The 24455-nt window shown below is 37.1% G+C and overlaps 1 protein-coding gene across 1 annotated transcript; it reads right to left on the reverse strand.

Moving 5' to 3' along the window:
- Nucleotides 1–23728, reverse strand: cpsf1 (cleavage and polyadenylation specific factor 1). The gene is made up of 38 exons (XM_056254587.1): nt 23585–23728; nt 23111–23288; nt 22556–22583; nt 22325–22458; nt 22140–22220; nt 21898–22049; nt 21150–21296; nt 20625–20764; nt 19232–19342; nt 19029–19122; nt 18843–18930; nt 18588–18719; nt 16757–16808; nt 16579–16670; nt 16359–16433; nt 14873–14953; nt 13500–13592; nt 13266–13379; nt 12675–12816; nt 12405–12583; nt 11520–11659; nt 11235–11412; nt 10633–10839; nt 10456–10545; nt 10221–10364; nt 9669–9821; nt 9359–9475; nt 8479–8569; nt 8307–8391; nt 7543–7684; nt 4495–4647; nt 4227–4403; nt 3309–3375; nt 3180–3227; nt 2927–3082; nt 2637–2766; nt 1246–1384; nt 1–254 (listed from the first exon to the last, which is right to left on the reverse strand). Exons 2-38 carry the CDS (start codon nt 23252–23254, stop codon nt 207–209), a joined length of 4344 nt encoding a protein of 1447 aa, XP_056110562.1. The 5' UTR covers nt 23255–23288; nt 23585–23728; the 3' UTR covers nt 1–206.
- Nucleotides 23729–24455: the final 727 nt, after the last annotated feature.

Consider the following 24455-nt stretch of genomic DNA (forward strand, 5'->3'; position numbering starts at 1 on the left):
TGCAAAATGTGTTCATTTTCTTTTGGTTTTTACTTACAAAATATTTCATGAAATACAATACCATTTACTGCATTTCCTTATTTCACTCAACAAAAAACAAATTTTAGTTTTCAGATTTTCTATCAAAACACTGAAATATATAAAACAGCGGGCAGAAAGGGAATCTTCAGGTGATGAAATGCATTGAGAGTGAGAGCAGAAGCTCTTCAGAAGTGAGCAGTTACTCTGTCAATCTCCAGAAGATCATCCAAGATCTGAAACAAAGAGAGCAGAAAAGCTCATGAACCGGAAGGAAGGAAGCACATGTGGAGATTATTGCTGTCAGCGCTGCTCTTAAGGTAATTACTGTAGTATCTGATTCAACAACACGTCTAGGTCTCTCGTTTGATTGGCCAAGAGGCATTCAGCGATGCCAGATATTTAATGCTGGCTTTCATATGCAACTGGAATTATTGCAAATATGGAAACGTCCTTTTAATACTTGAATTTCCGGGTTTGAGGGCCAGTTTTTATGGTTAACTAAAACCTTTTTTTTACTTTAAATAAAATAAAATGTTTTTAAAATTAAAAACCGTAACTTAAATAAACTAATAAATAGAAACTATATAGTCATTTAAAAAATAATAAAAAAGGGAGGAACATTTTTTTTAAATTACTTAATGTTATAATTATAGAAATCAAAAACAAAAATAATTCAATATAAGAACAAAATTTGATGCGTACTGTATGTATTTCTAATAGTGAAAATTGCATTTATTTGACTGAATTTCCAGAATCATCAGCAAGCTATCTAGAATGAATTCATCAGCGTGAGTAATGTTTATATGGTTGCCAATGAATGGGATGCTATATTTATATCCGACTACACATTTTCTATCAATTTTGACTAATTAAATTTCCCCAAGAAATAGGCAAGAATGAACCTGCACTCCAGAATGACCGTTGTTTGTTTTTTTTGGCCACGTTCAGCTGAGTGCTTCAGCTTCTTTAGGAACTATTTCATTCCCAGAAGAAATTTAATTTAATTAAAATTTAATTAATTTATATAAAGTTTTTGTTTTTTGAATATATAAAAAAGACGGCGCTAGGTTCCAGCACAATTACTGCTTAATTATATCAAATGATTATATATTTCCAGCACTTGTTCATAATTGTCATCTCCTCTGCCCTGCACTGAGGGTGTATCATTCACTGCTCACTGAGGTACATTGTGTGACAGTAAGTGTCTTGGAGTTCAGCACTCACAATGTCTGACGTTGTGCCGATCTTCTTGGCCAGTTCGCTTCGCTCCATGGTGCTGAGGTACAGGTACTTATTCAGCAGCTCTCCGTCCAGAATGTTCTTCACAGCGTTCTGCAACGTCCGCCGATCGTAGTGCAGCATCCTGCAGCAATACACAGTAGGAAATGCTGAGAGGGTACAAAGAAGTGCACTAAAATATGCAACAGAAATGTCAAACCTGGCCAGGAAATGTCTTTTACTGAATGTAACTTTTTAGTTATGCTCTGCCCTAAAATATTTATTGGCTTTTTATGAAATGCTCACGTAGAGTAAAATTTGCTCGCACATCTGTCCATTGAGGGTCTCATTTGTAAAATGTTAAGTATTAATTAATATTAATTGTTTAAATCTGTTCCAAAGAAAAAGGCGATTCCAGAGATACAAACAAATTCCCTGAGATGCAATTGGAAATCTACCCCAATCTCTAAAAGGTTACTACCATCTCTTGAATAAGACTAAAGAGATGGAAGTAACCTTTTCTAACAAGCAGAGGCAGGTGGCTATGGCAGTACCTACTGTTATTCATGGAAAGCCTATAGAAATTGTCAAAGAGTACAAGTACCTTGGGACAATTTTTGACAATCTGTTAAAATGTACTTCTAATACAGAGGAGATACTGAGGAAATGCCAGCAGCGGCATTACCTTTTAAGGAAGCTCAATTCATTTGGAGTTAGTAAGAACTTGCTCACTATGTTCTACCACTCCTATATTGAAAGTGTCATTACATTCTCCATTGTCTGCTGGTTTCAATCTATAAGCCTCCAAAATAAAAATAGTCTGGAGCGCTCGGTTAAAGTCTGCTCAAAAATGATTGGACTCCCGATTAGGGCTCTTTCTATTATAAGTGAACAGCAAATGCTGAGGTTGGCTGGATGGATTTTGCGAGACACTTCACATGTAATGTTCTCTGTTTTTGAGTGGCTTCTTCACGGTGACGGCTTCGTTGTCCATGTTGTAGGACACAAAGGAGGAAGGCAACCTTTGTTCCTAAATCAGTGCAGCTTTTAAATTCTCAACCATCTCTAGCCCCCTTGTTTATCATGCCTTGATTGTAATTATTATTTAATATATATGTTAGGTATCCATTAATATGTATTCCGTGCACATTGTGTTATTTATTTAATGTAGGATGTTTTTATGTATAATGTTTACGTTACTCTATGTGGCCTCATTAATTGCCCCTTAGGGACAAATAAAGTGTTTTGAAATTGAAAAGCAATTCCTAAAAAGTTCATTGGTCAAAAGCGCTGAATCCCAAGAAGTGGTGTAATGCGATGACAAGCTGGAACGTTGTAGCGTTTCGCTGATTCGCGCCTCTCAGGACGTCAGCAGTACTAATGAGAAGAATCAGTACCTGAAGGCCTTTGGGTTGAGCCCAGCATGATGTGGCAGCATGGTGGTGAGGGCGTTCTGCAACATCAGCAGTCTGCGGTACGTCTTCTCCTGCATTGGCAGAAGCATGCCGACGCCACCGTCCAACGTAGCTGCACAGACACAGAATCACACTTAGGTTTCTAATGAACTGGTTTAACTAGTTTGGGAATTATAAAATAATGATGGCTCAATGATCACGTTTCATGAATGTTGGTTGCAAGGGTGCGAAGGTGTTCAAAAGCCTCCAGAGAAGCAGGTGAAGAGACTCACCGAACCAGGTGATGTGTTTGTTGTCCCAGGTGAGCGCTTTTTTGCTGGCCGTGTCCAGAGTCCCGCGGCATGGCATCCTCCATAAGGCGTTCACGTGAGCGCCCACGTTAAAGTCTGCTCGTCGCAGCAAACGCATGCCCCCGAAACTCTCTTTGGCTAAAGATGGTACAATGAAGGACATGCGTCTGATGTGGGACACTGGGAAAGAGCAGAGTCTAAAAGTATTGCAGAAAGGATCAAATAAACGACTCACCTTCAGGCAGGTACATGTAGACCAACAGGTTTTTGTCTCTGTCTGAAACTAAGAAAGGGTTTAATAGGTCAAATGAGTGACGTTTACAAGAGTGTTTAAGCATTAAACAGAAGAAAGTAAGTCACTTACCTAGAAAGCCAAGCTGGTTATTGTCCACCATAAATTCAATGCTATAAACTTCCAGGGGCTTTGCATCCTATGACGAAACAAAAAGAAACATGGAACAATCAGAACTGTACACATTTTGACTTCAATGTATTTATCAATTTGTCACTATAAGCTGCAAAAAGCTGATGCCATCTTTGCGTTCATTTGACTCCGTCTGGCTGGTTCCTTAAGTGAGGACCCTTATAAGAAGTGTGCTTAACTGGACTGAATGTGCACTTGTAGTGTACTTCAAATCTTAAAAGTGCATTTAAAAAAAATGTACTTACAGATAACATAATGAAATAGGCCATCATTGAAAATATGCAATTCTAAATATATATTTAAATAAATTACATACAAGTTTCAATAGAAATAACATTAAAGTATATTTTAGTTTTAGTTTAGTAACTGTCGGCAGTATACTTTAACCATGTCAAAGACAATAGAAATCATTTTGAAATTATATATAAATGTGGGTCAAAAAAACACTTTAAAGTGGTTCTAAATGTATGTAAATCTAAATGTAAACTATAATAAATTTTCATTATATCGTAAATAACATGCAAATAAGTGTCTGAAAACATGTTACGTTCACAATTAAGTATATTCTTTTTAAGTATATTATTTCCGTAATGAGTACTCTTTTTGAAAGTATGCTAAAGTGTATTTCTGGACTTTTATGATCAAATTTGACTGCTTTCATCCTCATTCATTTTGATAGTATGAAAAGTAACAGCGTGGACATTCTGTTAAACTTACTTTGTATTTCACAAAAGAAACGTATGTGTTTGGAACTAGTAAATGACAGCATGTTAATTTTTGGGTGAACTTTCCCTTTAAATCCAACTAAATCAAAAAAGGAATTGACAGATATTTGACTGCAAACTCATGACAGGTTACCCTGCTGACGAGCGAGAGCGTCTTGCTCTCTTCCTGGTAGCGTAGCAGAGAGACGCTCTTCATGACATCAGCAGCGAGGATGAAGTTCTTGATGCTGTGCATCTGATGGATGTAGAGCTGCGTGTCGATGAAGGCCATGCCAGTCAGATCATTATCCCTCAGGCTCCATAAGAAGATCTGCACACACACACACACAACTCCATCATACAGAATGAACAAAAATGGCATTCTAATTTTATGTGATTCAGCACATGTGAACGTGTGGTACCTTCTGTCCGATGGCAGACACCAGGTATCCACTGCAGTGACAGAGAGCCGTAACAGGCCCTTTCTGCTCCTTCTCATACAGCACTTTAAACTTATTCTTGGTGAGGGGCTGACCGGGCTCTGGCACGACCTCAATCACATCCACAATCAGGATCTGTCAGATGGAATGAACCCAGATCAGAAGTTTGATGAAAAGGATTTACAGAAGCAGGGGCTGCACGATTTGAACAAAAAATATAATTGCATTTTTTCTGATAAAAATGTCAATTTTCTGCGGGGGAAACTCTACGTTTGCTGTGCTTGTTTACAGGGCTGCACAATTGTATAATTATATATCATAATAAATAATATTATTATAAATAATAATGATTAAATATTAAACAAAATAAGAAATATTGCGGTTACAATATTGCACTGTAAAATAAAGTATTTAGGAAAAAATATAATATTTTTATTTTTCATATCAATATAACAAAGAACTGTAAAATTACAATACTAAGATTTTGGGCTGTTATAACTTTTAAGCTGTTTAAAGCACAGATTTCTCTTGTTTATAAGCGTTTCTAATTACAATTATGGAAAGATGATTGGCTCATGTCGCGTTCACAGTTTGTGTGGAGCAGCATTTACTGCTTGTGTATAAATGAATGCAGTACTGCGCTTCACACTGAAACGGGCACCGCAAATATTCATGGAATTAAATCACAGCCGTGCGATTTATTATTATATTATTAATAATATAAATATTTTATTCTTCCCAATTTTGAGATCACATGACCAGCAATATCTCTCTCTCTCTCTCTATATATATATATACACTCACCGGCCACTTTATTAGGTACCCCATGCTAGTAACGGGTTGGACCCCCTTTTGCCTTCAGAACTGCCTCAATTCTTCGTGGCATAGATTCAACAAGGTGCTGGAAGCATTCCTCAGGGAGTTTGGTCCATATTGACATGATGGCATCACACAGTTGCCGCAGATTTGTCGGCTGCACATCCATGATGCGAATCTCCCGTTCCACCACATCCCAAAGATGCTCTATTGGGTTGAGATCTGGTGACTGTGGAGGCCATTTTAGTACAGTGAACTCATTGTCATGTTCAAGAAACCAATTTGAAATGATTAGAGCTTTGTGACATGGTGGAAGTAGCCATCAGAAGATGGGTACATGGTGGCCATAAAGGGATGGACATGGTCAGAAACAATGCTCAGGTAGGCCGTGGCATTTAAACGATGCCCAATTGGCACTAAGGGGCCTAAAGTGTGCCAGGAAAACATCCCCCACACCATTACACCACCACCACCAGCCTGCACAGTGGTAACAAGGCATGATGGTTCCATGTTCTCATTCTGTTTACGCCAAATTCTGACTCTAACATCTGAATGTCTCAACAGAAATCGAGACTCATCAGACCAGGCAACATTTTTCCAGTCTTCAACTGTTCAATTTTGGTGAGCTCTTGCAAATTGTAGCCTCTTTTTCCTATTTGTAGTGGAGATGAGTGGTACCCGGTGGAGTCTTCTGCTGTTGTAGCCCATCCGCCTCAAGGTTGTGCGTGTTGTGGCTTCACAAATGCTTTGCTGCATACCTCGGTTGTAACGAGTGGTTATTTCAGTCACTGTTGCCCTTCTATCAGCTCGAACCAGTCTGGCCATTCTCCTCTGACCTCTGGCATCAACAAGGCATTTCCGCCCACAGAACTGCCGCTCACTGGATGTTTTTTCTTTTTCGGACCATTCTCTGTAAACCCTAGAGATGGTTGTGCGTGAAAATCCCAGTAGATTAGCAGTTTCTGAAATACTCAGACCAGCCCTTCTGGCACCAACAATCATGCCACGTTCAAAGTCACTCAAATCAACTTTCTTCCCCATACTGATGCTCGGTTTGAACTGCAGGAGATTGTCTTGACCATGTCTACATGCCTAAATGCACTGAGTTGCCGCCATGTGATTGGCTGCTTAGAAATTAAGTGTTAACGAGCAGTTGGACAGGTGTACCTAATAAAGTGGCCGGTGAGTGTATATATATATATATATATATATATATATATATGAATGTACTGCCATTTCATTAAAGGGATAGTTCACCCAAAAATTAAAATTAGCCCATGATTTGCTCACCCTCAAGTCATCCTAGATTTATATGACGTTCTTCTTTCAGACGAATACAAACAGAGTTATATTAAAAAATGTCCTGGCTCTTCCAAGCTTTATAATGGCAGTGAATGGCTGTTTCTGTTTTGAAGTCCATAAAAGTGCTCTGAGGGGTTAATAAAGGCCTTCTGAAGCAAAGCGATGAGTACGCAGTCTACTTGCGCCTATTGCGCAACTTGTGACGTCAGAAGTAGCGTAGTGCGTCATGGCGTAGCGTAGATATCAGCAGTATCTCGCATTACTCGCATAAGTTGCGCTTCAGGCTTCAGTGGAATCCATATGTTCGTTTGGCCGGAAGCTAGTTATTTCACTTTATGAAATTTTAAATATGAATATTTGATAACACTTTATTTTACAGTGTCCTTGTTACATATGTTACATGTACTTACCATAGCAATAACAATAAATTATGCATAATTACATGTAACTAACCCTCAACCAAATCCTAATCCTACCCTAACCCTATAGTAAGTACATGTAGTTAATTAATATTACTCAGTACTTAAATATATAATTACACTGTAACACAGACACCTTAAAATAAAGTGTAACCGAATATTTTTCTTACACAAACTCATCGCTTCAGAAGGCCATTATTAACCCCCGGAGCCATGTGGAGCACTTTTATGATGCACTTATATGGACTTTAATGCACAAAACAGAAACCATTCACTGGCCATTCACTGTCATTATAAAGCTTGGAAGAGTCAGGAATTTTTTTAATATAACTACGATTGTATTCGTCTGAAAGAAGAATGTCATATACACCTAGGATGACTTGAGGGTGAGTAAATCATGGGCTAATTAAATTTTTTGGGTGAACTATCCCTTTAATGTACTACTACTTACTGCACCTGTCAGGAGTGTTTACAGATGTAAGTGAAGACTCACTCTGCCCCTACAGGTGACCTCCTCTCCCTGCAGGAGGCACGTGCCCACGGCCACGTATCCCTTCAGCCCTGACACGGTCTCCTGACTCTTCAGAGCCACTGTCTTCATGCACGTCACATGCTCCCACTCCTCCAGGTCAATGCTGACGAAGACAGTTCAACAATATCATACAGACTGTTCTGTTTATTTTTCGTGATAGTCATCATTTACTCACCCTCATGTCATTCCAACCTAACAAGACTTTAGTTTAACTTTGAAACACAAACTTTTCTGTCCCTCTAATGAAAGTTAATGCAAACAAAACTTTGTGCATCATAAAGACACATCAAATATAGTAAACTGAAGCTCAATTGTACTTGCTCGACATATGAAAACCAATGAGGTTTGAGCTTCCGTTTACCATATTGATATGCGCTTTGTTTATGTGTTGATCAATGTCTAAATGTGAATAAAAGCCTAAATTAAATCTGTTGTTCATCATATATAAAGCGATCATGTCTCTTCAAAAGACTTAAATGAAACCACTATTCATATGGATTACTTTTATGATCTTTATGAACTTTTTGAAGCTTGAAAGTTGTGGTAACCTGGACTTTCAATGAAGGGACAGAAATCTCTCAGGTTTCATTAAAAATATCTCCATTTGTGTTTCGAAGATGAACAAAACTCATATGAGATTGGAATGACTGGGTGAGTAAATGCTGACAGAATTTTTTTTTTTTGGTGAACTATCCCTTTAAGTGAAACATGAAGGTGGTTCTCACCGTGTGTTTGGGATGGCCTCCCAGCTGACCGGAGAGATGAGCTGAATGGAGAATTTGTCCTGCTGAGGGTGGATGTACCGCTCATCTGAGAGAACAATTAAACTATTAAGACCCCATCAAATCAGACACATTCACTTTCTCAATTTACACATCCAAACAAACAGTGTCACACCTCTTTCAATGGTCTCAAACTCCTTCTCTTCTCCAGTCATTCTGGGAATACGAGTGCACTGATCTTTAACACTGCTGCACACAGCATACACCTGAAACACACACAATGGACCACATATAAACACATGACTGCACACATTTACATGGCAACACTCATTTAATGCTGAACACTTTTGTTATTTATGCAAAGAGCTTAGTCAATCATAACAGATCTCAGTAACATATGAAATCTTAAAGGTACAGCAGCAAAAACAACCAGCCTAATTCTAAAGATGCAGTCACAATAGCGAAATTTTACGGTCACTGTCTATCGCCAATAGAGTAGTGATGCATGAAGCACCGGCCACACAGAAATAACTTTCAAACAAAGCAGCTTTCTGTTGGTCAACACAGCCATTTTTGTGCGACTAACTGGAACACGAGTGAAATATGCAAATGTTTTACCCTAATGTGAATTTTGTTAAAATTACAGGATTTCGCATGGCAAAACGTTCACAGAGCAGCGATAAATGTGACTGTGCATTTCTCTTTTCTGCGGAACACAAAAGAAGATATTTTGAAGAATGTTGGTAACCAAATAGTTTCTGTTCCTATTGACTTCCGATGTATTTTTGCCAATACCACGGAAGTCAATGGTCACCAAAAGTGTTTGGTTACCGACATTCTTCAAAATATTTTGTTTTATGTTCCAGCGAAGAAAGAAAGTCAAACAGGTTTGGAAAAGAGAGATAGTACATGATGACAGAATTTTGATTTGTAGGTGAACTGTCCTTTTACGGGTCATAGATAGTTTTTAAAGTTAAAAGTTTTAAAATGATGCTAGCTAAATTATGACTACATTCAGTGAACTCCTTATCTACATCCCACAGCATTTGTATTACCTTGGATTCCATGTGGTACGACACATAGTGGACTGTACACCTGAGTGGAATCTTGCGGACAGGCCAGGGAGCATCGTATGAGAGGTAAGTGGGTAAAACACTAATCCTCAGCTCGCCCTAAAGAGGCAAATGCACTTCAGTTACACATTTAACCTGTCAAGATCATCTTCCCAAGATATCCTGATACATTGGAGGGTGAATAACACTTTTAATATAATATTAACCACACATTATATGATTTAATATAATAACACAAGTCATTTAACATCCAATACCAAACACTAATGTTCATTTTAGAACTTGTTTGTACCTGTTTGTTGAAGTAGAGGAATCCTTTGGGGCAGTTGATATTGTGAAAGGGAGAGAAGGACTCGATAGCACCATCTATTGTCATGGGGTGGAGCCGCATTGCCCCACGAGAGGTCACCAACATCCAGTGAGGAGACGGCCCGCAGATAAACACCTGAAAAACAGCGCCAACCTATATGTAGTGCTTATCTTACAAATTTAAGCTTGGCTTTATTACTAATTTTTGGTAATTGAAATAAAGCTGAAATAAAATATAAATATTAGATGGAAAAAAATGTGCCTTGGCAACCAAGTACTAAAGTACTAAGAACTCAAATTACTAAAACTGAAACAAGAATAAATTAAAACTAAAATAATTGTTTTTAAAATGAATAAAAAAATAAAAAGCAAATAAAAAAAACCTACTATAATAGTGTGAAAAGAATAATAAAAAAACTTTATTACCTTATGTACATTTAGAATTTAACACAATGTAAAGGCACCGATAAAAAAAAAAGCAAAAGAAAATGACCAGAAATATACCGTTTTTAAATCAAGTCACAGACAGACGTACCCCTGCGTATCCTGAGATGTCCTGGAAGTATCTGAATCTGGCCACACGACCCTTGACCACCAGAGTCTCCTCTCCCTGACCCTCAGGCTTCTTGTCCTTTCTAATTTTGGACTTCTTCTCTCTAAAGTTAATGTTATGAGGCATCTGACAGGAAGAAAACAAAGTCACCACTCTTCATGGTTTAAGCATCATTAGAGTAAATGTCCAGAGGAGAGTATTTAGTGTTGGCTTGTACCTTCTTAAAGCGCACTTTCAGGTTGCTCTGAGCTTGCTGCTGGTCATATGGAAAGGCCTCATAGATCAGAAGCTCTTGATCAACATGTGCCTGTTAAGATTTGATTGACAAATTCAGTCAAATGAAAACCGTAAACTTCATCTCATCCAGAAGAGCAGGTTTCTGTGATAAACTTACCAGCAGGTAAGGACGGCTGTGGTTGTAGCCTAATGACACCAGAGAAACTTCTTTGACCAATGGGATGTCTCCCTGCCTTGTCACTTCCTCCTTTTTGAGCTCCCCTTGAGTAGCCGATTGGCTAGCAGAGCTGTCAACCAAAACACGCTGACCAACAGGGAAATTTTTCACCAGGAAAACCAAGCGCCAGTCGGGAATCTGGTAGATCTGATAAAGAAACGACAAAAGAGTTTTAACAACCGATAACAAGAACAAAACACTAATTTAATGTTTTACATGTGCTATATATGAAAGTTTATACAATGAAATAGCCTCTAATGACTCATTTAGTGTCATTGATGAATCATACTAAGCAACCATAAAGGAAGATACACTTTTTATCTTTGTATTTTTGGGTAAATTATACGGATATACGGAGTCATAAAAAGGGACATTTTAAAATTGAATATGACATAATAAAATAATATTTATAAATACTTTTTTTTAAACTTATTTTACTTAATTTTTTATAATTACAAAACATTCTTTTCACCACAAATCCAACTTAAATCCATACAGCTCTTTCAAGGTAATCTCTGTAAATCAGTGAGTATGTTCGTCACCTCCATGACTCCGTTCTCTCTGACCAGCAGACACCAGTGTGACGGCTCCAGTCTGCTCTGGCCACCCTCTCTTCCTGTCTGGGTCGAGTTCCCTGCACGGCTAGACTCTTCTTTACTAGGGCTGGTCAGAGGGTTCGACTCCCCATACAGCATCTCCTCCTCATCATCCAATGCATTACTGGCACAGAACACGGGAAAGAAATTACGGGAGAGAAAATGAATAATTATAGACAAAAGTCACAAGACTGGAAATAATAGCATTTTAAAAAATGAGTGAGTGGATACCTGATGTCATGGATAATGGTCTCTGTCTCTGATTGGGTTCTGATGGGAGCTTCCTCTTTGGGCAGGAAGTTGGCCTTGTTCTCAGTGGTAAACATGCCACTGACGTCACGGTATGCACATAATGTAATAACACGTGATTGCTGAAAAAAAATTGAATTGGTCATATTGAGAACACTTTAAAAAGTATTCAACATTTAATGTATTTCAGTACATTACTGTATTTTAGTAAAGAGAATCTAATGAGATTAATGGTAATTACAAAAAACCTTTTTTTATTTGTATCATTGTGTGTTTATATATGTACATGTATATGTATATATATATATTTTATTTATACTATATGTTATCATTTGCTACTATTTGAACCAAATAAAAGCAAGAAATTATTTTTTTAAAGAAATTAATACTTTTATTCAACAAATATGCATTACTTTGATCAAAAGTGATGGTAAAGGCAATTATAATGTAACAAAAAATTATATTTCAAATAATGTTTTTTTAAACTTCATATTCATTAAAGAATCATGAAAAAAATTTATCAGTTTTCACAAAAATATTAAGCAGTACAACTGTTTTCGACACTGATAATAATAAAATTGTTTCTTGAGCAGCAAATCATCTTAGAATGAACTTTGAAGGATCATGTCACACTGAAGACTGGAGTTATGATGCTAAAAATTCAGCTTTGTCATCACATTTTAAAATATATTTCAATAGAAAGCAGTTATTTTAAATTGTAATAATAATTCACAATATTTATTTTTTAACTGTATTTTTTATCAAATAAATGCAACTTTGATGAGCATCAAAGACTTCTTTCAAAAGCATTTAAAAAACCTTAGTGACCCCAAACTTTTGAATGGTGAGATATCTGCATGGACTGACCGTGTGGATTTGTGGTTTCTGCAGTGCCAGACGGTGGCTCTTCCCCATGTACGAGTCACTCTTCAACACAAGCATGGTGACCACTCCCTCTGCTGTCATGATGACCACGTAAGGATCGGCCACAGAGCAGTGCACTATGGGAGAGCCCAGGTCCACAGGTATAAAGTGGAGCTGTGTCACTGAGTGCAAGAAGAAACAGAGACCAGATGAAATACAGGTCATCTATCATATGGTCATAGTTAAAAATACACTGATGATGTGCTCCCTTACCTCCCTCTAGCAGTCTGATGCCCATAGGAGACACCTGGATGATGTATTTATTGTCTCCGATGTTGCCTGCATACACAGTGGGACCCTGTGTGGCGAAACCACTAGTGTCCAGCTCCATAATCTCCTGACCAGTTTGCAGGATCTGAACACAAACAGCAAGAGCAATGAAACACTGTAAAGCTGGTCAGGTCACATTAGCAAAATTACAGCGAGATTTCATGGGCAAGTGACTGCAAGCATTATGATTGGTTGAAAAGTATCCAATGAGCATGAAGCTCATATGAGATAGCAGTGATGGGAATATCTGTCAGCCTGGAATGACATACTAGCATACTGCTTACTATTGACTATATAATAGATTGCAAATAACTCTTGGCAGTCTAATAAAAAAATTGTCAAGGAGAGGTTAAAAATTGTGGCAGTACATTAAATGAAAGGTCAAGTCAAGTGCATTGTATTGTGGATTAAAATACTGCAGTGTGCTGCTCTATTCTATGCCCATACAGTGGATGTGCAAAATATATACTGCATATAGTCAACACAGTAAAAGAAATAAGGTAGTATGTTATACAGAATATAGCCTGTGAATACCATAGTAGAGTCCTCTCTACTGAGGATGAGGAAGCCGTGTTTGTTCTTGTCATCCTCCACTGTGGGCTCGTGCTTCTCCTCCTCAGGACCCTCACTATCGCCCTCTGCTGGAGACTGCAGACATGGGGAGTTTCAAAGTAAAGAAGTTAGAGTAAAACAGCTAAACAAGACTACTATTTGTGATTTATCAAATAGAAGACATAAGAAAAGTGAAAGGTGGCTGTAACAAATTACCTTTTCAGGTTTCTCCTCACAGTATATGACTGTCCACATGTCATGGCATCCAGGAAGTTCAAACGTTGTGACCACCTGCGGTCTGATGCTTTTCTATAAACCAGCAAAAAATATCACAAGTTTAATATAATAAAGTAATAATGGTTGACATATATGTACTTTTCAATTGCCAGTGGCCAATATATATTGTCAACATATACAGTATGTGAAGCCTATAATGCCAACACTGCAAAAAGTGCTTTTTTTACTCCGTATTTCTGTGGTTTTGCAGTACGAATATATAAACAAAATCAAGAGACATTTAATTGAAATGCAAAATGACATCAGGTAAGAAGCCTTGTTTCTGAGAAATGTATTAAATTAAAGATGCAGGAAGTGATTTCTGAAAAACGCTGTTGAAAGTGGATCGGACCGAGGAACACAACACATAATTTTAGCCAATCATCAGTAGGGGGCGTATACACATGATGGAGGAGGAGAGAGAGTGAGCAAGAGGGAGATTTGAAGAAAGACTGTAGAAAGACAGAGACATTACAAAAGAGAAAAGGTCAAAATATCACAGGAAAAAGAATGGTTATGATCAGGCAAACACTTTAGGATCCGCGTTAATATTAGAAAATACTCAGCAATGGACTTTTGATTTTCACATGGTTTGTCTTTAAGCATATTAAAAACATCACATAGACATATAAACAACATTAAAAACTTAATTTTCACCACTTTAACATCGGTCTCGTGTGAAGAAAATTGGTCAGTTGAGAAAGATCGCCATTCAAATCTGGTCATTATGAGTATCATATGCATCTCATGAGACTTGCCATCAGATTGTGAAGGAAGAGACACACCTTTTCATTCTTTATTACCGTTTTCCACATTTTAGATTAATAGTAAAGTTATTACAACTATATAACATAAATAGAATTATGGGAATTAAGTAGGAGACCAAAACTATCTTATATTTCTTCGTCAAAGTCGTTTTTAAGACACATTTGAGATCAAAACACCTGAGATGCATGTTAATACCAGGTGTAAATGGGGCCTCATTATGAACGCATTTGCACTTAACACTTGACAAATAACACTAGTTTCATGCATCCTGTGTGAAATGCATGAGCAGTGCATCAGCAGTGTGCCTCTGCTGTATCTCGGGTGTTTTAAAGGCCTCTCCAACCATCTCTGAGGCAGCCCTGGTAAAGCCCAGACGTCACTGTAGCACCCGCACTAACCTGCGGCAGACGAGCCTCACCGCCGCAGGACAGAGTGCTGTGCATTTCTGCTTCAAACATGCAGCACATGCAATTGAATGCAATTGCCATCCATGATTAGAGGACCAGGAGGTACACATATGGCAGTGTCTGCAGTAATAATCATACCTGCAGTACAGAAAGAGCTCCATTCTTGCCGTATCCTGAGCACACCACCACCTCCAGATCCGGCTCTGGGTTAGTTTGAAACTGATGGAAGAATTGACATTGTGTCACTCACAATAAATCAGAAAACCAATATTTTTTCCCAACCCAACAGTTAAATGGAACTAATAATGTTTGAGACTAAATATGTCTCACTTTTCATGCTGTGTCTTAGGGTTCAGTATTAAATACATCACTGATCTCAACTGCAATAGAGTGCCAAAATCAAGAAATGAGTTGCAGTTTAGCTGGCTTCATCATCCTGAAGTCAATAGTTTTTTTTTTAATGAGTTAAAATAAGGTCTGCGATTAACAAGCTGAAAGTATTTTCTTGTTTTATTCTACAACATAAAATACATCAGTAAAATCCTTGTGATTTTTTAAAAAGCTTTTAGGGTTGCTAACAAGCGTCTAAATGGGACTACAGAGGTTGTCGGGGACATTAAACTTCTTCATGCTGAACAGGAAAACTAATCTACTCACTAGTCCACTTTCACAGCCTCAATGGGTTTATAATCACACTCTTGAAATTCTAACTCAAATTTTCGGGGAAAAATTGTTTAAATAAAGACTGAAAGGCCACATACATACTGCAGTTAAATCCGGTTGTCAGTTCACCTTTTAGTGCTCCCATTCTGACCACACACAGATCAGAATTTTACGGGAGTGACAAACGCATTCTACAACCAAATTAACTCCTGAAAATGCAGGTAGTGACAACCGCCTTCACAAAAATTCTAGTTGTTAATAGCATAATTAAACATGTATCAGAGATGTCTCTCTCATCTGTACGTGTGTAGTACAAGAAAACCACAGGGAAAGTGGTATGAGATTTAAGTAATTTGTGTTGCCAGATCTTGCTAGAAAAAACTAGCAGGTTATGTCTCTTCAGAAAACTAAACCGCTCAATTCATTTGGATTAGTTTTATGATCTCTTTATGAACTTTTTGAAGCATCACATTTTCAGTTGTGTAGCTGTCAATGGAGGGACAGAAAGCGCTCCGATTTCATCAAAAATATCTTCATTTGTGTTCCGAAGATGAACGAAAGTCTTACGGGTTTGGAACGACATGAGGGTGAGTAATTAATGACAGAACTTTAATCATTTTTGGGTGAACTATTCCTTTAATGGTGACACTGAAGTCGTGCAACCGTGGTATAGTTCGTTTAGTATCGGTCATTTTCATCTACATTCAGCTTTTTACTTCAGGTGAATGAATTTAGGCTTCAAAATCCATAAAAGTTGTGTTCATTTGTGAAGATTATCATGATGATTATAATAAACTTTTGTTGGTCACAGTGCTTTTTTACTGCAATAATCCAAACAACAATGGAAAAATCCTAATGGGTTTTTGTCAAGGGAACCAGGGTGATGCGAACTTACGAGGGTTATAGTAGCTTACAAAAATACATCATCACTGCAGTACTCTATAGAGAAAATAAAAGGTACCTCTTCAGACAGGAAGGCCGGTTCTCCCATGGAGGCGCTGGCACAGGGTCCAATGTTCAGTATGCTGTCACAAACCTGGACATAAACATCAGATGGCCCATCAAATCTAGTTCAATACATCGTTTTGTACAGGCAACAACATTTGAAATGTACATATGTTGTATTCACAGTCCCTAATATTGTAAATGAAATGTGTTATAGAGATCAGATAGGACCTCACCTCAAATGAGTATGTAGCCAACTGAGTGCCTGACTGAGCCTCACTTCCGTACACCTCAATTTCATCAAGCTCATCAGGTAGATTCACCTTACCTGAACACAGCAACTCACACACATATATCCAAAACACACTAACACAAATATCTGTTCATGTAAAACACTGCGATTAATTACACTACCTGCCCAGTTAGCCGTGGAATCCACACGCTTCTTTTTATTTGGAGGCTCTTCCTGGAAGATAGACGCATTTAATATAAGGGAAGAAGCTTCAGATTCTTTTTACAAAAGATTTTATGTTTTATGTATTTTGAAAGACAAAACTATCATTTGGCTGGATCTCAGCATTAGAAAAAGATTGGCTAAATATATTTGATAATTTTGGTCAAATCATAACAGTTTATGTGACTGGCAACACCAGAAGTGTATAAAAAACAACTGCAGTGATGGACAACTTACTGCTGCAGCATATATGCGTTCATTCCTGAATGTGCACTTGTAGTGTCCTTCTAAATACACTACAACAGTATATTTTTTAATATATATAATTGCAGATAATATAATATCAATGAAAAAAAGGCCACAAGTGTCAATTTCATGACAATGTTTCTTAAGACAATTAAGTACACTTTTATAAAGTTCACTTTCTAATAATGTAAAATTAAAAGTTTTATTATAAAGTACATTTTAAATCATTGTGTTTTAATCTTTTGTCATGCTTTAAAGTACACTTATTTCGATGCGTTTACTAACAAACTAAAGCACATGTGAACAACTTGATTGTAATTTTAACAGTGTGAAATTCAATAAAAAGTTAATAGCCTTTAAATGTAGTAAATTGCAACATTATCATTACAAATGTGTAATTACAGATATATCAATACAATTCATGACATTAAAGTATATTTTAGTTTCCCATAACTGCTTTCCAGTACATTCAGCAGTACACTTTAACCAGATTTCAAAAAGACAATAGAAGTAATTATGAAATTACATATAATACAATAATACATTTTCATTTACTTGCAAATAACATGCAATAAACATCAGATGACCTGTCAAATCTAGTTCAATTAGCCTAAGTGTCTGAAATCATTACATTTAGTTTCCACTGAAGTTTAAGCTTTAAAAGTATATAATATCCATAATAAGAACTCTTTAATGCTATTAAAGGGTTAGTTCACCCCAAAATGAAAATTCTGTCAGTAATTACTCACCCTCAGGTTGTTCCAACCCCGTAAGACTTTCGTTCATCTTCGGAACACAAATTAAGATATTTTTGATTAAATCTGAGAGATGGATCACTCCTCCATAGGCTTCTTAAGGGATCGAAACTGGCCGGCCCAAAACTTATGAAAGACATCGTTAAAATAGTCCAAGTGACTACAGTGGCTCAACCTTAAGTTTATCAAGCGACGAGAATACTTTTTGTGTGCAAAAAACTACAAAAATAATGACTTTATTCAACTATTCATTTCCTTCTCTGTTGGCCTTGAGTGAGTTCACGTAGTGTAACTGTGCAGCGCTTCTGTGTTGTACGTCACACGCATCACACACATGACCAGCGTTGGCCAATAGTGAGCCTACGTGTGACGTGCAACACAGAAGCGCTGCGCAGTTACACTACGTGAACTCACTCAAGGCCAACAGAGAAGGAAATGAATAGTTGAATAAAGTCATTATTTTTGTTGTTTTTTTTGCACACAAAAAGTATTCTCGTTGCTTGATAAACTTAAGATTGAGCCACTGTAGTCACTTGGACTATTTTAACGATGTCTTTCATAACTTTTGGGCCTGCAAGTTTCAATCCCTTAGAAGCCTATGGAGGAGTGATCCAGCTCTCAGATTTAATCAAAAATATCTTAATTTGTGTTCCGAAGATGAACGAAAGTCTTACGGGGTTGTAACAACATGAGGGTGAGTAATTAATGACAGACCTTTAATAATTTTTGGGTGAACTAACCCTTTAAAGTATGCTAAAGGGATGTTTTCTTCACAAGGGATCACACACACCTGTTTCTCTTTATCCTCATTCTCTTTGCCCTCTTCCATTATTGTTTCCTGAGGTTTCTCTGTGTACCTGAGCAGCAGTGAGTTGCCCAGACGAGAGCCTAAGAACAGATAACCTGCCTCCATTGTCATCATCTGAGAGGAGAGAGATGGAAGGAGCGTGTGAGTGTCTGTGAGCAAGCACAGAGGATTGAAGTCTGATGTTTTCTAAGACTGTGAAGTATGTTTTAAGAGGCTTTGACACAGCTAAACACTCACACAGGTGGTCAGGACACTGGCGGCAGCCTTATCGAAGTGGAACGCCCGCACGCTCCTCATGCCATCTGTGATGAGCGTCAACACGTAACTGCACACACAACAAGACACTCAGTCAAGAAACACTCGAAATCAAATAACCAGTTTACACCAATCCAGTTTTATGGTCATAAAAACAAAAGATCTCACATTTCTCCTCCTTTTAGTGAGATAACCATCTTATCAGAGGTAATGAAGGATGCTTGAGAACAATCCAGCGTGATCTTCACTTCCTCCTGTGGCCCTAAAGAGCAAAAAATATTGAATGTAAACATCAAAGTGAAAACTCATATAAAACTCATCAATTACGGTAGTAATCATAAACTTTATGAAAAAGTCCCAGAAGCACTTACTCAAGGGGAAAGCTGTGGTGCCATTGGTCTGACTGTTGAGTGACACTCCAAACGGAGGAACACTCTGGTTTAGATACAGCAAGGAATTCACAGCGAACACCACAACTCCACCTGAAGAAAAAACACAACATTATCATGCAAAGAGCTTCACGGGTTGGATGCTGGGATGTTTTGAAGCAGTATTGAATGCGTTTTCATGTATACTGGACACTGACTTGCTGTTACTTCATTTTCAGGTAAAAATCGCCTAATTTATACATGTCTACAAAACTAATTTTTAAAGCATTTAAGCAGGACCATTTGAATCCAAAGGATTCTGCTGTCACATTTAAATGTTTAAATTATATTAATCATACTAATGCATTTAGAGATAATATTGGTTCAAATTCATAAATACAGGCTTTTGAAACGTTAAAAGTTAAAATAAGACTCAAAAACATAAACATTACACACGAAGAACTGTAAATATTATTTTTCTGATATGATACAGTAAAATGTATTCATTAAGTTTAAGGAAACTGTTCCCAATCTCTATAAAATACAAACTGTCACCATAATACAGTGGTTCTCAACCAAGTCTCAAACTTCCAAGGGGTCCTCAAGATGACTTACAACGAATTAAAATACGAAAAAAATATAAAATATTTCAAGATGTGTCTTATTTAAATTCACCCCCATCAACAACTGTTTGTGTTCTTTTGAAGAACCAGAATTCCAACAGTCGTGGAAAACGTGGATATATAAAGGAAGGCTAATTTAAAAAGTGTGATTTCCAGACCCATAAAAGTCAGGTCAATTAATAAAATCTTATAAAATAATATACATCTTACTAATTAGTTCTAAAATATTTTATCGGGTGGAAATTAAGTTAAAAATATTTGTAAACCCATCCCTAATACTTATCCAGTAAATAAAGGACGACTGGTAGAGTCACTGAAGTTCCCTTAAGAACATTCAGCTCCTAAAACTTCTGGAATCCTGAAAATGAATTATTCTAATGATTTTATTATTATTTAATTAACAAAAACAAGGGGTGACGATAACTGTAACTTCCCCAAATAACTGTAAAAAGGACGAACTGTACACTTTACAGTTCAAATAATACAGGTTTTGACAAAAACAAAGTTCTTTTCAAGGTTAATAATCACATTAAACCATATCTCAATTCCTGTTTTCTGTTGCCAAATTTAAGACCTCTTGAAATGATAATCAAGACTTTTCTTAAACAATTTAAGATATTTAAAATATTTTGAATTTTAGAATTTGTAAGGACCCGCAGGGACACTGTGGGGGACTTTGGGGTCAAAAAGGTTGAGAATCACTGTCATTAAATCAGAGATCAATGTCTACATGAAGCTCTTGCAGGTAGAGGCAAGTATGGATGATATTTTACCGATGGGTTTGGGAACAGCCATGACCTGAGTGCAGTCAAAGGGCAGGTTACTCAGCGACCAGATGACTGGATGAACCTTCTGCATGATGTTTAGAGAGATTGCCACGATACTGCACGTGTCCTGGCGAACTGCTACACGCCTAGCCACAACAAACACATCTGTTTATCAGCATGTGGAGACGTGCCTCCAAAAAACTCATACCCCTGGATTTCACAGACAAGGCTTAAGCCTAGTCCCTGACTGAAATGCATGTTTGAGCTGTTTTAAATGAAAGCAACATCCACTGACATATTTTAAAATATATCAGTGTCATTGTTTTGTCTCAAGATGCACACCAGTAATTCTAAGGCATGTTTATAAAAGCTACTTAAATGCCCTAATTGAACTAAGGCCTTATCCTGGCTTAATTAAAGCCCTGTCTGTGAAACCAGGCCTAAGTGCGTCATGCTAAAGACTCATTGCATATGATTGAGACAGGAAATGTATATGTAATGAAGTGTTGATAAGCAGATTAACAGTCATACCCCGGCCACGTCTGATTGGGCTCAAACAGAATAAGAAGTGTGGGCTCGTAGTAACCATGGAGAAACTTCATATCGATGATGTTTAGGAGCTTCTCATCCAGTTCACGAACATCAATTATGTAACTGGGTAGGAAACTCGATTTCTGCCTGAAAGAAGAGAAACATTTTCATTGAAATCATGCTGCAAAAAAATTACTAGTTTCATTTTAATAGAGTCTGATACTTTACTGTTCTTTCAGTCTTTTTTTTAAAGAAATTACATTTTTCATTCAACAAATGTGCATTCAAATTGATCAAAAGTGACAGTGAAGACATTTATAATGTTACAAAAGATTTCTAATTCAAATAAATGCAGTTTTTTTTAACTTTCTACTCATCAAAGAATCCTGGAAAAAAAAAAATCAGGTTTTCCACAAAATTATTAAGCAGCTCAACTGTTTTTAACAATGATAATAAAAAATAAATGTTTCTTGAGCAGCAAATCAGCATATTAGAATGATTTCTGAAGGAGCATGTGACACTGGAAACTGAAGTAATGATGCTGAAAATTCAGCTTTGCCATCACAGGAATAAATTACATTTTAACAATATATTAAAGTAGAAAACAGATATTTCACAATATTACTGTTTTACTGTATTTTTTATCAAAGAAATCCAACTTCATACAATAACATAAATCGCAAATTTTTGAACGGTAGAGTAATAATTTAAAAATGTGTGCAAATATTTAGAAAATATTTGTTTTTACCCCTCTCCCACAATCCCTTCTTGGTCATCGGTCAGCGTGTCCCTCCTGAAGGGCAGAACCACCAGGCAGGTGCCGTACACAAGCATGACAGCGCAGCGGTTTTCTGGGTCCACTCGCACCATGGGAATGTGCAGATTCTGAACAAACCCTTCCTAAAGTGATCCAGATATACACCACAGATTAATCAAAACACATCTTCGCAGAACAGCAGTTCAACACATGCTCATGAACGCAATACACACTCTCAACTCTGGTTCCTCAAAATAGTGCAGTGACAGAGTCTTGAGGTCATGTGTGCCTGTATCATACTCCACAATTGAGAGCTGAAAGGGAAAAAAAAACATGCAAACATTAGATTGACTTATTATTTAAACTGTCTTCAAAGCTTTACTTTTGCAGGAAGTAGCTCTGATGTAGTCAAACGTACCTTGGCATCTTTGAAGCTCAGAAGCAAGGCGTCTCTGTTGGTGGCTGCGAGCTGAACACTGGCCATGGACATCACATTTCCAAAGAGAGAGAAAGACGCCACCTGCTCCAGTTTCTCTTTACGGCTCTTGCCATCTACAAGGTTTATTATTGAACTTAATAATAATAATAATCAAATCCATCTTAATCTACAGAATACTTGATTATGGATAATAAAAATTAAAAGACCTACCTGATGGCTTTTCTGATTTGGAAGTGCTCTGGAATGAAATTAGAACAAATGATTAATATTTACAATTTTACATTAATGACTCCAAACAAAGTGGCATTTATTTTACAGTAAAATCACACTCACACTTCAGGTTTAAAATAATAAAAACAAATATTCGTAATAATTAATCATTTTTGTTAATCCTCATGCTCACCAAGGCAACATTTATTTTGTCAAATACAGCAAACAATTGTAATATTGTGATTTTACAATAATATATATTTGGTGGTCATTGAGGAGATTCCCCCTTCCATATGTAAAGCGCTTTGAGCACCCAGAAAAGCGATATATAAATGTAACGAATTATATATATATATATATATATATGTGTGTGTGTGTGTGTGTGTGTGTGTGTGTGTCTGTACCACTACTTGTGGTTCCTCTGATCGGACACCTATGTGAACTGACTTCATACATTCACTTTCTTAAATGACAGTTGCTGTGTCTAAATATCTTCGCACATTTCATTTGACAGCTTTCCTTAAGCAGAGACATAAAAACACTCTCCACCCTCACCTCCACATCATAAATGATCCTGTAGACATACAGCTGAGATGTCCCTGCCACCACCAGGTTTTTCTCCTGGCTGGAAATGAAGTTGCAGTACACGGCAAACTCCACAGCAGTGGGCGGATGAGCCTGACGATAAACTGCATACATGATGAAGAGCAGCTCCTCTCAGAGTCAGCAGCACCTTACGAACCAAACACAGTGTGAAGACTACAGTTTCATACTGATGCTGTTTGCTTCTTTTCTGACCCTTTACAAACTGTACAGTGGGACTTTATATTATCTAACACTAACACACAACCGATAATGCGCTATATATACACATTCGCTGATTTATTTGATCGATTTATTGGTTTATACGCAGATATTGACGTTTTATTGACATTATTTGCATCTCAAGCATATCCTGCTAACATGCTAGCTAACTGTATTTTATCATAATAAACGATTTGTAAATACGCAAAATAAACTCTAACATACCTGCGAATGATTATGCAAATTTTCAAATGAGCCCTTTGACCACTGGGTCTCATGAATATGGATATTTAACACCAAACTCAGCACATTATCAGCACACTGGACAGCACTTTTTCATTCATTACACATCCCAGAATTACTCGCGCCAGCAGTGCTACGCTGAAATGTGTCCGAGATGCGCAATGTGCGGAACATGAGTTCCTGCCACCACGAGGAATAATGCGCATTTTTATTCATTTGAATTTGAATTTATCGAACGATAGATAGAGTATTTATTACCGATAGTATTTTAATAAAAATAAAAACAAGTAAACAGTCAGTAATAAAATAAGAACAACTGAACAAATTACAAGCATAGCGCAAATAAATACAATCAGGAGGACTGAGGGGGCTGGAGGCCCCTGGGCTTGAGTTTATGTTGGGACCAACTAGAACATCATTATGGAGAAGCACAAAATACACAACAATTAAAATATGGACTAGCACAAAATACACACAAATTAAAATATGCTTTGAGGTTCCTAGAACAAGTATGCAACATATGTAGTCAAAGTTTAGAGGTAATATTAAATATACATTATAAAATACAGGATGTGCTCTCTCAGTTGAGAGAAGATAAAAACCCTGAAATGAGCAATAAAGCCATGAACCGTAATTTTAATGTATTGTCAAATCTGTGTCCTCTTATGTCAGATTCTTAAATTTAATCAATAAATTAAATCAGAATAAAAAGACACTCTATGGCTACCAATCAAATAAAAATCAGTAGTCAAGTCAAGTCATCTTCATTTATATAGCGCTTTTAACAATGAATTGTTTCAAAGCAGCTTTACAGAGATAAACATATAATTTAAGGTAACAGATTGTTTTGGCG

Source organism: Rhinichthys klamathensis, unplaced genomic scaffold (assembly GCF_029890125.1).
Source record: "Rhinichthys klamathensis goyatoka isolate OS25496 unplaced genomic scaffold, OSU_Roscu_1.1 h1tg000111l_1, whole genome shotgun sequence".
Taxonomy (NCBI): domain Eukaryota; kingdom Metazoa; phylum Chordata; class Actinopteri; order Cypriniformes; family Leuciscidae; genus Rhinichthys; species Rhinichthys klamathensis.